We start from the raw sequence: 14,752 nt of genomic DNA, 5'->3' as shown, positions 1-14,752 counted from the left end.
ATTGCAGGCAGGAGGAGAAGGGGATGACAGAGGATGAGATAGTTGGATGGCATCACCGACTCAATGGATGTGAGTTTGAGCAAACTCTGGGAGATAGTGAAGGACAGTGAAGCCCGCCCGGCACTCTGCAGTCCATGGTGCTGCAAAGAGTCGGACACAACTGAACAACACGACAACGTACCCTTAATCTCTGAGGTTTTATAATTTACAAATGATCATACAGGCTTGGGATTCCCAAGGTCACAGCATACTAGGAAGAGGGATAAAGATGATGATGATGATAGCAGCTGTAAATTTCTAAGCACATATTAAGCACTGGGAATATGGGCTAGGAATGGAGACGGTATCTGTAATAGCATACTGAAAGCTGTATAAGAATTCAAAAAAGACCAACAACTGATTTGACTTCATGACCAAGAATCTACAAACCCTATGTCTCAAGGGTATCATTATGCTACAATACAGAATAGTTCATGCTTTCAAGACAACTCCTTGAGACCTTAATCAAATGTTTAAAAATTTGCAAAGTAAGGATACCTTTTTTTAAAATTTTATTTTATTTTTAAACTTTACATAATTGTATTAGTTTTGCCAAATATCTATTTTTAACTTAAAAATAAGAAGCATGGGAAATATAATCTAAAGACCTACATTTGAATCCAGATGCATCACCTAATATTAATGTGTCAATCTCCTTCAGACTCAGTTTCTCCAAATGTAAAATGGAAATACAATTTACCTTACAGCACAATGGTGAGAATCAATATATGTAAAAGCACCCAGTGCAACTCCTGAATATAGCAGCTACCGAAATATTCTGAAAACTTAACTACTTAGAATAATTTTGCTAAGACAAACAATTTTGTTACTTTTAAATGTTACTACTCTTTAGATGTTTAGATGTTGTTCCAGTTTGTAAATATGTAAAGTAGAAAAAGCCAAAATTCATTTAAGTGTATAAAGAATGCTCTCATGTTCATCATAAATCACCATCAATTCATTCTTTAGCCTCAGTTTAGATGATAACTCCTCAGGAAAATCCACAATCTCCACTGGCATGTATCTATTAAACACAGAATATCTACCATGTCTAAAACCAAACTCCTGGTCTTCCACTACATCACAAACTTGCTCCGTATGAAAACAATCCCCATCTCACAATTGATGGCAACACCATCCTTCTAGCGGCTCAGCAAAAAATCTTGGGAGTCATCTTGTCTTCTCTTTTCCTCATATCCCACAAACAATCCATCAAATAACCTTCTCGGTGTACCTTAAAAGCATCCAGAATTTAACTACTACCAGCCTTATCTAAGCCACTACTTTCAATCAGATTACTCTAAAAGCCTTCTAGCTGGTGGTCAGTGCCTCCCTATAGTCCATTCTCAACATAGCAACTGGAGTGATCCTTTAAAAATATAAGCCAGATTTACTGAAAGCCCTGCAATGGCTCTTTAAAGTGCCTATGGCGCTCTGTAAAGCCCCAATTATCTCTGTCATATCCGCCTACTCTGGTTTCTAGCTCACTCTACTTCAGTCACACTGGGCTTTGTTCATTACTCTGAACACACCAGGCATGCTTTTGCCTTGAGCCCTCTACTTGGAAGGCTCTTAAGATATCTGCATAATTAACTTCCTTGATCTTTGCTCAAAAATCAACCTACCCATCACACCACAGCATTCTTACTCTTTCTCTTACCTACTTTTTCTTTCCTCCATAACACTTGTCACGTTCAAACATGCTATATACTTATTTATTATGCTTACTGTTGATTCCACCTCCAATACACGTTCCCCAAGAGCACAGACCTTTGCAAGTTTTATTTATGTTTATATCCCTAGAACAGCACCCCAAAATATATATTAAATATATAAATAAAAGGAAACATTAGATATTTCTTTATGTCACCTTTAGTATCTTGAATTTATCCCTATTATATCAGTTATCACACTGTATTGTAATAGCCTGTTATATTTTTGCCCCTTCAAATCAACTAAACTGTAAGTTTCTTGAAACTAGGGATTTATTTTGCTTTCCATTACTATCAGAGAATTTCCTTATAGTGCTTGACAGTAAGGATTCTAACATTTGATAAACTGATGAAAAAACTTGTCTAAATCAAAGTCTTTAGCACCTTTATTATGTGCGAAATATAAACTCAATGCTTAAAGGCATGACACTGAAGACTGAGTTCTTTATGGATTCTGTTAGATTTTCTGGTCTTGCTTTGGCACTTATTAGCTAAAAGACATTGATGAAATCATTTAAATTCTCTAAAACTGTTTCCTTATCAGTATAAATGGGGATAATGATGGTACCTATACCTCATGCAATTTTCTTGACTGTAAAATAATTTGATAATAGAATTCAGAATACGCTTCTTCAGAATACACTGCTCTGGCATTTTGACTGTTTTGAGTTAAGGCACTTGAAAAACTAGCAAATACAGAAAAACACTCTGACCTTCCTTCTTTTTCTTAAAAGCAGGAAATCAAAGTATTATATGAAAGATGTCCTTCTTATACCAGAAGGAAAGTAACACTCTCACCATCAAGGATAAAAAGTTGAGACTGAGAGAATTCTCAACAAACAGACCTTGTTAAAATAATTCTTATCTTCCTTTAGTCTCCCCACATAGTTACTTTCCCATAACTGCCTTTCTTTGTTCAACTTAACATAAAACCAGAATATTTCACCATTTCCTTGGTCTTCATTCCTTTTGCAGACTCTCATTTCACATAAAATTTGTATTATAAATATGTATGCTTTTTCCTCCTGTTGATCTATCTTACACCAATTTAATTCTCAGGCCCAGCAAAACAGAACTCTAAGAGGGTAAAGGTAAAAGTTTGCCTTTCCTACCAAAAATTAGTCCAGTAGTTTGCACATATTAGGTGTTCAATAAGTGACATCTATTAGTTGTTATTACAAATTAAATAGATGCCCTCCTATAAGTCCTACTTCAATAACTTGACTAAGCTAGAATAGTCAATAAATATAATCTTTAGAATTTCCTTAGAATGCACCAATAACATAAATCACCAGGTTACTTAAAATATCTGTGATATGCATTTTGCAAAAGAAGGTACCTTAATTCTCTCAACAAAACTTAATTACATTATCTCAGAATATTTTAAAACTAGTTCTGAATGTTAGGTTCTATGACCATCTTCAATAGTAGCCTTCAATGTTTAACAATTTCATAGTATTTTTTATATAATCAGGATACTTAATACTAAAGTTTAAAAATAAAACATCTTACTATTTAGATGAACTATATACTTATAGGCCTATAATGTATACATACTTTCTTCCCTCTACTCTGAATAATCTCATTCCCAGAAATAAGACTTTGAGAGAAAAAGATAAATAATTAAGTGTATTTGTGACTCTTCATTAAATCACCTCTAGGTTCTCCATTTCTCATTTCAGCCATGTATCCAACAATATGTAGAATCCTCTGGTAATGTTATATCATGGATTTAGCAAAAATTACAGTTTTGCTGAAATTAAAAAGATAATTACTTGGTATTTATTTTAAAGTTTATTTTCCACTATTTTACAATAGAAATAATTTTTCTATATTTCCTTGTGTACTATTTTCCTACTATATACTCAGAGTCAGTTGTCTGTTTTATAAAATCTTATGGATAATCATTTTCTTTACAGTTTCTACTACCATAAAGGAAAAAAAAAACACATTTTACTTAGCGCACATATGAACAGTAGACAAGAAAACTGAGGTAAGCAGTTTAAATAATTGTCCCAAGAACACAGATGGAGTGACTGCCAGCTTTAGGATTAAAACTAAGCAGCTCATTATTCCCCTTCTTATATTCTGAGTACTTAATATTGTTTTTACATCACAAGGATCTCATAATTAATTTTAAAATAATTTAACTTAATCATTAAAACAATTATCAATACTTCTGACAATATATTTAAATAGATTTATGAAATATATTAAGTAAAAATAAATTAGTTTATCCAAATATTCCCTAAACAAATGAATCTGACTTACTACATAAGTTGTTTTTTAAATTTTGCTTAGGGTGCCAAGAAAGTGACAGCTTAATATAATTTATCACTTCAATATCTTTTTTAAAAGCTAAATTCTTTATCCAAAATCTACAATAAGTATATGAGAAGATTGGATTTAATACCAAACAAAAATACTTTTTCATTAAAAAAAAAAAAATCCAAACTTAAAACAGTACTTTCTACTCTAATTATAAACTTCAACTTCAGGATATATTTACAACAGATATATCTACTGAAAGACAATGATAAAAAGTAAAGAAAGCACCAAATACTATTGCATTTACAGGAGAAAAAGACATACAGTATAACATTAACAGCTTACTGTGGAGAGTGGATTTAATCAGGAAGTAGCCATTATCCTTTCGATTCAGAGCAGTGACAGCACTCCAAAACAACAAGCCGTGGTATTTTTCAGTTAAAAGGCATGAAAGAATACCTACTATTGTGTACTAGCTTTGCTGACCCCAAAGGTCACCATATGTCTTTTATCTAAAGCTATCATGAAAACATAATCCAAGCAAGCATTTACAATGCTTTATTTGTTGAAACACCTAAAATCTACCTAACACAACCTCACTCTCTCAGTTACTCACAAAACATGGCTGTCTTATTCAGAGATTAGCAATTATTGTAATGAGATACTGTCGGAGAGGGTCAAATAGTACTTCCTGCAGTTTACACATCTTGATTTCCTGGTAAACAAACTGAAAGCAGGTGGAGCACTTAGATCACCAGTAAACGTGAAAGCGCACGTGACAAAACTAAGCCAGGTGAGGCTGATGCCTCAAATAATTTTTCTTTTCTTAATTTTAATTAGTGTCAAGACATAAAGAGTCCTATCTTCCTTTTTTAAAGGAGGGTTTATTCCTGACATGCGAAGGCACAGAGTTATAATAAGGAATCGTTGATAAACAAACCTGTTTAAGCAGGTTTTAAAAATTACTGCTTGGCAGGTAAATTTAAAAACAAGGCAATGCTAGCTAACAAGGTTTTCTCTTTAAAAAAAAAAAAAAAAACAAACAAACCTAGGATTAAGTGTTTAAAAACCTGCTAAATAAGGAATAAGTTTTTAAATTTCAACTCTTTCAACAAAAAAGATAAAGTTTCTGAGTTATAATTTAAGACAAGCTCTTGCAAAGTAAAACTGTAATTCATGTAGCAGTCCAAGGAAAAAATCTCAATATATGAATTAAAACTTTACATAACTTGAAGCTATTTCTTGCATCACTTAAAACTCACATTTTAAAAAGAAAACAAAATCTAAAATATTATCTGTAAGTATTTAAAAATATATGTGGCGAGCCTGAAATTTGTTTCTCTGTCCTTAGTTTTTTCCCCCAAATGACTTTTTCACTGTCTGAAATTTCTAGTGTAGTTAAATGAAGACTGACTTAAATTAACTAAGGGTATAAAACAAACACAATCCATCAAAATGATAAACCAATTCACTAATTTAAGAATATGGAGAGGTTTTTTTTTTAATCTACATTTATGTTTAAAATACTTTGTTCAAACGCCCTCCATCTGTGTCCTAACTATTAACACAGTATCATTTAATTTTAATGCAAAGAGCCCTGAACAACTGTTTCACAATAATATAATCATGGTATTAAATTATATAACTTAAATCAGGTGTATATTTATTATATTTGCAAAATAAAACTTTAATGTATTGATGAATAGAAAACAAAACAAAGTGATAACAAAATCAGTGACAACAAAAAGAACACCCAAGAAGATAAAACTAAACTAATAATACAAAATATGAGAATAGGTCACATTACAAATATTTAATATGCATCATTTGAAAGGAGTACATATTTAATACTGAACATTAATGCTAAACAGTGCTAAACTAATACTGAACAACAAGTTGCTAACCACCATCTTTACTATGATGAAGCATGAAGCAAACACCAAATTTTCAGAAAATTACAACTAAGAAGTTAAAAGTTTCAGCTGAATTTCCTGGTCCAATTAAATAATTCAAATATCCTGTTAACTACGTGGAATGTAAAACATAGCCCTATTTTCTTCATAGATAATTTGAGATATATTAATAATTCTTACTAAATAGGAGCTTTGACTATGTAATTCATATATGGAAACAAAACAAAATTTTAAATTAGAAACTTATTATTTCAACTATTTTAAAGACCCATGACTATTTTAGTTTCTCATAATGGTTTTTCCAGTGGTCATGTATGGATGTGAGAGTTGGACTATAAAGAAAACTGAGCACTGAAGAATTGATGCTTTTGAAGTGTGATGTTGGAGAAGACTCTTGAGAGTCCCTTGGACTGCAAGGAGATCCAACCAGTCCATCCTAAAGGAAATCAGTCCTGGGTATTCATTGGTAGGACTGATGTTGAAGCTGAAACTCCAATACTTTGGCCACCTGATACGAAGAGCTGACTCATTGGAAAAGACCCTGATGCTGGGAAAGATTGAGGGCAGGAGGAGAAGGGGACAACAGAGGATGAGATGGTTCGATGGCATCACTGACTCGATGGACATGGGTTTGGGTGGACTCCGGGAGTTGGTGATGGACAGGGAGGCCTGGCGTGCTGCGATTCATGGGGTCGCAAAGAATCGGACACGACTGAGAGACTGAACTGAACTGAATGGGTCAAATTTAAAAGATAAGGAAATTAAAATACTGAAGTAAAATAAATTTGAAATTTTGTTTCATTCAACGCAGATTTTATCAAATGTCAGGAAATTTTGGTGTTAACAGTTTATAATTCAGTTGAAAGGCCAAGGACAGAAACCAGGGCAAACATGATACCCTTTGTGTTAGAAAAAGACCCGCTCCGAGCTAATGTGAGAAAAGGAAACCTTTCGCTCCTCTAGATACATTTCAACCCTACTTGTTCTTTCAGTCAGGCACTCTTTGTAGAGTACACCTGACACAAAGAGCTACACCTGGTAGCTCTGCACAGAGAAAAATCTTCAGAAAGGATGCCCTTGCCCCTGGAAGGTCTAAGAAACCACAGAGATTAGTCTTCCATGACTTAAAAAATCCACGCAAAATGAAAATGAAAGACAGGGAAGGGGACAAGAGCTCCTACTTCTACTTGCTTACATTCTACCAGCAATAAAGAAGCTTTCCATAATTATTTATATCCTGTCTATTCTAAACTAAGATGACTTAAAGACATATGATGAATAAAACAGAATGCTTTCAAAAAACAAATTAATATGAATAAAGGGAAGCAAGAAGGATGAAACACAAAGTAAAGCTAGAACACACAAATGCCTGTCATAAGGTCTTGCACAACCTTCAGATGGGGGTAGCTCAGCTCTGAGCTTCCTAGCAATCCAAGTGAAGCAGGAAATAAGATCAAATTATAAAACTCTCACTGTGTAAAAACTTCACTTTACAAATAAGCACCAAGGCTTTTCCTAGTACTTAGAATCAAGAGAAACGTCTTCATACTTTTCAGTGATGCAACACTGGACAAAACAATAACTTTCTCAAGAGCCTCTTTACAGAAATTGAACAAATTTCATATGGCACTCCTTTCAACCTTTCTTCAGGGCAAGCTAAAATCATAACACGATGAAAAGTTACCCAGAAAATGTGCCATCTTAACAGGAAAGTTTCTGCTATTTATCTAGGTAGAATCTTTAAAAAAACACTAACAATCCCCAAGATCTTTTGTTAAATTCACAGTCTGTTTTCATATTTCGAATTCATATTTCATTTTCTAAATTCAGATTTATCTGCCGGATGAGTACATAAAATGGACATGCTTGATGATGGCGGTTCTCAATCAAAGAGAAGACCCTGGTAGAAAGGTCTAGACACTTAGGGATCTCTTTTTAATTTAAAGCAGTTCCTTGCTTTCTCTTTAGTGACCTTCTATGATCCTGATCAATTCAACAGCCTGGGCCGCAGTCTCTGATAATTTTTATTCCTCCTCAGTTTGGTATTTGTAACTGTGGTACAGAAATCTGACTTAGAGCTTCTAGATTCCTATTTTCTCAGTTAGTCTGCAGCAATTTATTATAGAGTATGAATCTCTGTATAATTTTACAGCATTTACTTTGTTTATTATTGATGGGGGAAGACTAAAATTAATATAAAAGCAATTTCATATTTCCCATTTTATTATACAAAATTAAACAAGTTCTGTAATGGTAGCACCTCAATATACAGTATATCTGGACTGAATACTATTAAAATTTAACAAGGATACAAAAAGCACTGGGGTAAATAAGTAGGAGCAAATATATTCCGTTACTTTTGGGTTGGTCTCTTCTCTGTCTTCCAAAGATGCCAAGGGTATGTGCTCTTACCTACCAGCTTGTTTATGCTGTTTCCCACTGCTTCCTTACTGCACTATCAGCTTAGATCGCATTACTTTCAGGACGCCCTTTCAGGACAGAGCTTAACTATCTGACCCCAGAAAACCTTCTTTCTCCACAAGATTTAGCTCTATATTACTCTCCAATTATTTTAGGGATCGCCCTTACTAGATTTTAAAATTTGTTTTCTATTACCCATTGTGAACAATAAAATGCAAATATTCTAAGTAAAAATTAACTTAGGTTGATACATTTAAAACTCCTGTACATATCTGTAACAGCTCATGCTTGTCTAACATAAAGAAGGTATTTATTAGGATTGCATCAAGTGAGCCAGACAGTCAATTTTTACTATATAGGCAATTTCTAAATGATATACAATCAACTCATATTACATCAAAACTTTGGCTTTTCTATTTTCAAGCTTGACAATGGATTCTTAGTTGTGACAACTTTTGAGAACACTACTAAAAACCAAATAGATTTTGTAAATCATTGTCAAACCTCAAAATGACTAAAATTAAATGAGTTGTGTCCAGTACAGTTTGATCCATATTTGAACTCATATACATAACTGCGTAAGAGTCATGCAGTCTCTTCCCTGATTAAATGAACTCTTCCTATGTGGAGTCACTGAAATCTGTTATTTCTGAATTTCCTATTTTATGAAAATTTAATTCTAACTATAGAAATCTAAACATATACTTTTTGATATTGGAAAAGGTAGCAGTATGTACATTTGGCAAAATATGTACAACTTACTTAGTATTTTTTTTGCGATAAGAAAACCCATCCTAACATTAAAAATATGTTAGAGAGCATATGTTAACATCATAATTAATTATCAGCTTAAATCAATCAAGATATATTCATTTAAAAAGTTATAGGATAATTTAAATGGTTACATTATTAACTGCCTCACAACTGTTTATTTCAGGGAACAAAAGTAGGAAAATTTGATATTTGGCAAATCCAATACAGTTATGTAAAGTTTAAAAATAAAAAAAAAATTAAAAAAAAAAAATAAATAAAAGCGTCAAAAAAAAAAAAAAAAAAGAAAAAAAAAAAAAATAAACTGAAATGCTTTGAATAAATTTGACAACAAAAGGAAGAATATAATTCGATTTTCTTTCTTTTCCTAAAGGACAAACTGAAAAGAGTAAACTGGAAAGGGTATAAAAAAAATAGGTGTGTATATATATATTTTTTTCATTTATTGTAACATAATAGATACACACAGAGCCTGTAAAAATACAATATTCATTTTGCTGCAGAAGAACAGACATTGCATAACAATGAGATTTGCTAATGAAATCAACCATCAACCTGGAATACATATGTATTAAACCAAGACCTCAGTGTCATTTTCTTTTTGCATCATTTGTTCTTGCTTTCATTTTTCTTGACCTTGTCAGTATTTCTGTCCTTTAGATTTTGGAACTTTGGTAAAGCAAAATGAAGACTATAATATTATACTGTATTGCTTTTTATTCATCACATTTAATTTTAATGTAAATTCCAAGTGTTCTGCTTCCATCAGCACTGTTAACGTATCTTTGGTGGGGAGCGGAAATCAATGGATGCTACCAGAAAACACAAAGGAGGTTTATTTCTATACAAAATTATTGAAGCAGGTCTGAAGAAAACTTTTATCATTTACATACATTCGCAATATTAGTGCTTACTTAATAAGAAATAAGAAAATAATAATATATTTTAAAGTCACTTTGGTAATAATGTAGTTTTTCCAGTAGTTCCTACTACTGACAATTCTTAAGTGAAATAATAGAAGATTAATATAATAACCATGTATTTAGACAAAAATTGTAACCTTCCCCCAAAAAGGTTCTGCTGTTCTAGTCTACAAAGTTAATTACCAATCTCCATTCATCAAAAATATGTAATTCTGGAATTTTCTTTAAAATTTAGAATTTAAATTTATGATTTAGTTACTAACATTTTCTATAAAAGCCCAAAAACTATGAAAATATTTTGACAGTATATGTCTTAAGAAAAGCATTAATGTCCCATTCATAGCTTTTGGAGTACAAGCTATTCAACTAAATGACTATCTCTCCTATTGTTTGTTCACTTATAGAAATTAGGTTTTCAATTCATATTTACTACAGATAAAATTAACAGCCTAACCTGTTGTGGTACATAACTGCTACTAATTCAGGACAATAATAGTTTTTAATTTAAAGCAGCACTTATACCAGCTAAAACATACTTTAGCCAAACAAAATTATTTCCATTTTAATTTTTATAATAACAATATCTAGCGTCAAACAATATCCTGCAAAATAACAAAAGTTAGTTTAAGTATAACAGTTCTACTAAAAAAGTAAACTACACATATTCCCTATTAAACTGCTGAAAGTTGCCATTGACAGTCCAATAATTCTCAAGGCTAACCATCTTAAAAATACTGAAGGATAATTTTATACAAAGAACTACATAGTCACAGAGCAATCAATAATCCACGCACAAAGTATTTCCCTAAAAAAAAAAAATTTCTATTAAAAACGGCGAAGTATAAATCAGAATGTAGAGAAACAGTTAAATAAATGTCTATAGCAATACTGAAAATCTACTTTCACTAAGGCAAAGGATGCAATCCTAATAAAATGTGGTGATAAGCTTTGGAAAGTTATCAAGCTCATTGCTACTCCAACTGTGGTCCACAGACCAGCAACACAGAAACCACTTGTTAGAAATAATCTCAAGAACTAGTCCAGACCTACTGAATCAGAATCTTATGCACATTAAAATTTAAGAAGCCATGATCTAGAAAATTCTTTAGCCTACCTAGCAATTTGTACATCAATTCCAATAACTTCTGATATTCTAATAATAAAAAATCCATATTAAAATTCAAAATATTTAGAAAATATACTATTTGTCATGTACAAAGCCCATTTTCCTACAATTTGCTTAATTATTTGAAGTTTCATATTCACATGGACTACAGATTTTTAATTTGTAGCAATACAAAATAATAAGTGGGCAGGAATCATATATTTTGCAAGATCTTGGAAAACATTAAATAAATGGATAAAAACTGAAGTATTATACAGTCTTAGCAATTATTTTAAAATACTTATGCAAAAAAATAAAAAAATAAAAAAAAATAAAAAAAATAAAATACTTATGCAAAAAAAATCCTTTCTTAAATAAGATCCTGAAGAAGCCCTGTATAGTAAAAAAAAAAAAAAAAGAAATAAAGAGCTTCTTCTTGGGATTCCCTGATGGCTCAGTTGGTAAAGAATCTGCCTGCAATGCAGGAGACCCCGGTTTGATTCCTGGGTTGGGAAGATCCGCTGGATAAGGGATAGGCTACTCACTCCAGTATTCTTGGGCTTCCCCTTGTGGCTCTGCTGAAAAGAATCCACCCACAACACGGAAGACCTGGGTTCAATTCCTGGGTTGGGAAGATCCCCTGGAGAAAGGAAAGGCTACCCACTCCAGTATTCTGGCCTGGAGAATTCCATGGACTGTACAGTCCATGAGGTCTCAAAGACATGACTGAGCGACTTTCACTTTCCTTGGGGCAGAGGAAGCACCCAGCAGTAAGCAGGACATCTCAACAGAATCAACTTACACATTACTCAGAGTACAGTTTGAAAAACTGATTTAAGAGAATTACTTAAGGGTCTAAAAGTGAGCTGAACAACTATTATGTTAATCACAAATAAACTTTACTATTCATCAAGGCAAGCTGAAAAGATCACTATATAGAAACCCAGTTTATTCTATACTGTTTTAAAGTAAGAATACTAGATAAAATTACATAATTCAGCATTTTTTAATGATGAAAACTGATCTTTTCCCGAATAGTCTAAATGGTGAACTTGGATTTAACTAATATGTTATCTTCAATTAAATTATTTCAGTTAATTGTTTGCCTACCTTATACAGGACATTATGTTAAGTGCTATAAGGATAATACAGATTAATGGACAAAGTACTTATTCACGATGGAAACCTAAGACAAATACATGAAATACAGTATGTGCCATAAAAGCAATATAGTACTATAGGAGTAAAATTAACTGAGGATACTAGAAAAACTTCATAGAAATCTAACATCTTAAGTAGGCCTTGAAAAGCATGTAGGATTTTTGAAAGGAAAAGATGGCTAGGTGGAGGAACTACGGGAAAAAAGCATCCTAAGTGCAGGGAAGGGCTTCCCTGGCAGCTCAGTGGTAAAGAATCTGCCTGCCAATGCAGAAGACATACGTTCACTTCCTGATCCAGGGAGATACCATGGAGAAAGACATGGCAACCCACTCCAGTATTCTTACCTGGGAAATCCCATGGACAGAGGAGGCTGATGGGCTATAGTCCCTGGGGTTGAAAAAGAGTCTAGCACAACTTAGCAACCAAACAACAACAACATAGCATTACAAAAGCTTTTAATATCTATGGTTTGATGAATTAATCAACAATAAGTGAATAATCTAGTCTGGCTAGTATATAAGGCATATATAGAAAATAGTAGGAGATGTGGCTGAAAAGTTACTCTAGGACCTTATTAGAAACAACTATGAATGTCACTTTAAGTGTTAAATTTATTCAACACTGCCAAAGAAGTGAACTACTTCCATTAGAAATACTGACCTAGCAGTTTTAAGTAGGATGAGCTGCAACAGAAAGAGATTTCCAAGGTGGATATTAGAATATTCAGTCTGTTGAAATAGTTTAGGCAAGAATAAGGGTCTGAACTAATATTGTAGCAGTAGAGTCAGAAATATAGAGATATGGAAAATGGAATATGAATATGAAAGATAAGATGAATCAGTTCTTTTCTTACTCCTTGATTGATCAAAGAGCAAGAAACAAAAAAATTATACTAGAGATGTAAATCTATTGGACTTCAAAGTAGATTCTACATAGATGTGTACATAGACGGAATGGGAAGGCAAAACTTAAGGAAAATCCAAAGGCTAGGGAAAATGTAGACAAGGAAATCTCTTATCCACTTATTATGTACTTACAGTGTTAACTCATAACCACTGTAGAAAAATATTAAGCAATACTTCATAATATCAAAGCCGTAGGTAGTCCATGCCATGGCAATTCCACTTTCAGATATATAACCCAGAAAAATTCTCATACATAAGCATAGCAAGTCATATACAAAAGTATAAACTACAGTATCATTTGTGTAGTGAAATTCTACAATACAGAAGATCATGGTGTGTTTTTATAATGAAATGTATAGTGAAGAGCCAACTCATTGGAAAAGACCCTGATGCTGGGAAAGACTGAGCACAGGAGGAGAAGGGGGCGACAGAGGATGAGATAGTTGCATGGCATCATCAATTCAAAGGACATGAGTTTGAGCAAACTCTGGGAGACAGCGAAGGACAGGGAAGCCTGGCATGCTGCAGACCATGGGGTCACAAAGAGTCAGACATGACTGAGCGACTGAACAACAAAACAGCAGTTAAAATAAATAAACTAGAGCTACACATGTTAACACGGATATACATCGTTAATGTACAATCACTTGAATGACGTAAAGGTTTTCTTGGTTTGTTTAGTTCTATTTATCATTTTATTTGAGATAGGACAATTTGAAATCAATCAATCAAGAAAGGAGAAGATGGCTATGTCTTATGAATGGTCAGTGAAACAAGTCTCTGGATGACACAGAAGAGGATAAAAATAAAAAAGCATGAATAAAGTCTTAGGCATAGTAAGGAAGCAAACATTTTTTCTGTGTTTATTTTTTACCAGGATTGACTTACTTTATAACTGGAAGCCTGTACTTTTTTTACAACCCTCAACAGTTTTACCCACCTCCCACCTCTGGCAACCACTAATCTGTTCTTTGTATTGTATCTATGAGTTTGGACTTTTGTTTTTGTTTTTTTAGATGCCATATATAAGTGAGATCATAGAGTATTTGTCTTTCTCTGTCTTATTTCATTTAGCATAATACCCTTAAACCATCCACATTGCTGCAAAGGATAAGATTTCCTTCTTTTATGGCTGAAAAATACTCCATTTTATAAATATATAACACACTTTCCTTCTTCATTCATTCCTCAGTGGACATTAGGCTGCTTCTATGTCTTGGCTGTTGTAAGTAATGCTGCAGTGAATATGGGGGTGCAAGGCAAACAGTTTCTTTCTCAGAGATGGGTGGAAGAGTAAAAGAAAAAAAGATAATTTTTTAACTATTAATTTGAAATAACTATATATTTACAGAAAGTTGCCAAAATAGTACAGTAAGAACCCATATACTCGTCACTCAGGTCCTACTAATGGTTACAACTTATATAATTAAATTGTCAATATTGAAACCAAGACACTAACTACAGTGTATGTATAGTTCTAACTCATCTTATCCCAGGTGTAAATTCATGAAACCAGCACTGCAATCAAGATATA

General features: G+C 32.9%; 1 protein-coding gene across 16 annotated transcripts in view; it reads right to left on the bottom strand.

The window, feature by feature from the left end:
• BAZ2B (bromodomain adjacent to zinc finger domain 2B) overlaps positions 1–14,752 on the bottom strand; it is a 416,357-nt gene that overhangs the window by 196,577 nt on the left and 205,028 nt on the right. For 6 of the 16 annotated variants that reach the window (XM_025261150.3, XM_025261183.3, XM_025261194.3 and 3 more), the window contains exon 1: positions 3,407–3,504. The exons of 1 other annotated variant lie outside the window; for it this stretch is intronic. In XM_025261150.3, the coding sequence (XP_025116935.3) occupies positions 3,407–3,437 (31 nt within the window). In that variant the 5' untranslated portion in view covers positions 3,438–3,504. Of the gene's footprint in view, positions 1–3,406; positions 3,505–4,364; positions 5,029–14,752 lie in introns of those variants that run through there. 9 more of the 16 variants (XM_044934877.2, XM_025261209.3, XM_025261154.3 and 6 more) reach the window with 7 other exon arrangements.

Source organism: Bubalus bubalis, chromosome 2, assembly GCF_019923935.1.
Source record: "Bubalus bubalis isolate 160015118507 breed Murrah chromosome 2, NDDB_SH_1, whole genome shotgun sequence".
Classification (NCBI taxonomy): Eukaryota; Metazoa; Chordata; class Mammalia; order Artiodactyla; family Bovidae; genus Bubalus; species Bubalus bubalis.
This window is presented reverse-complemented; position numbering and strand designations above follow the sequence as displayed.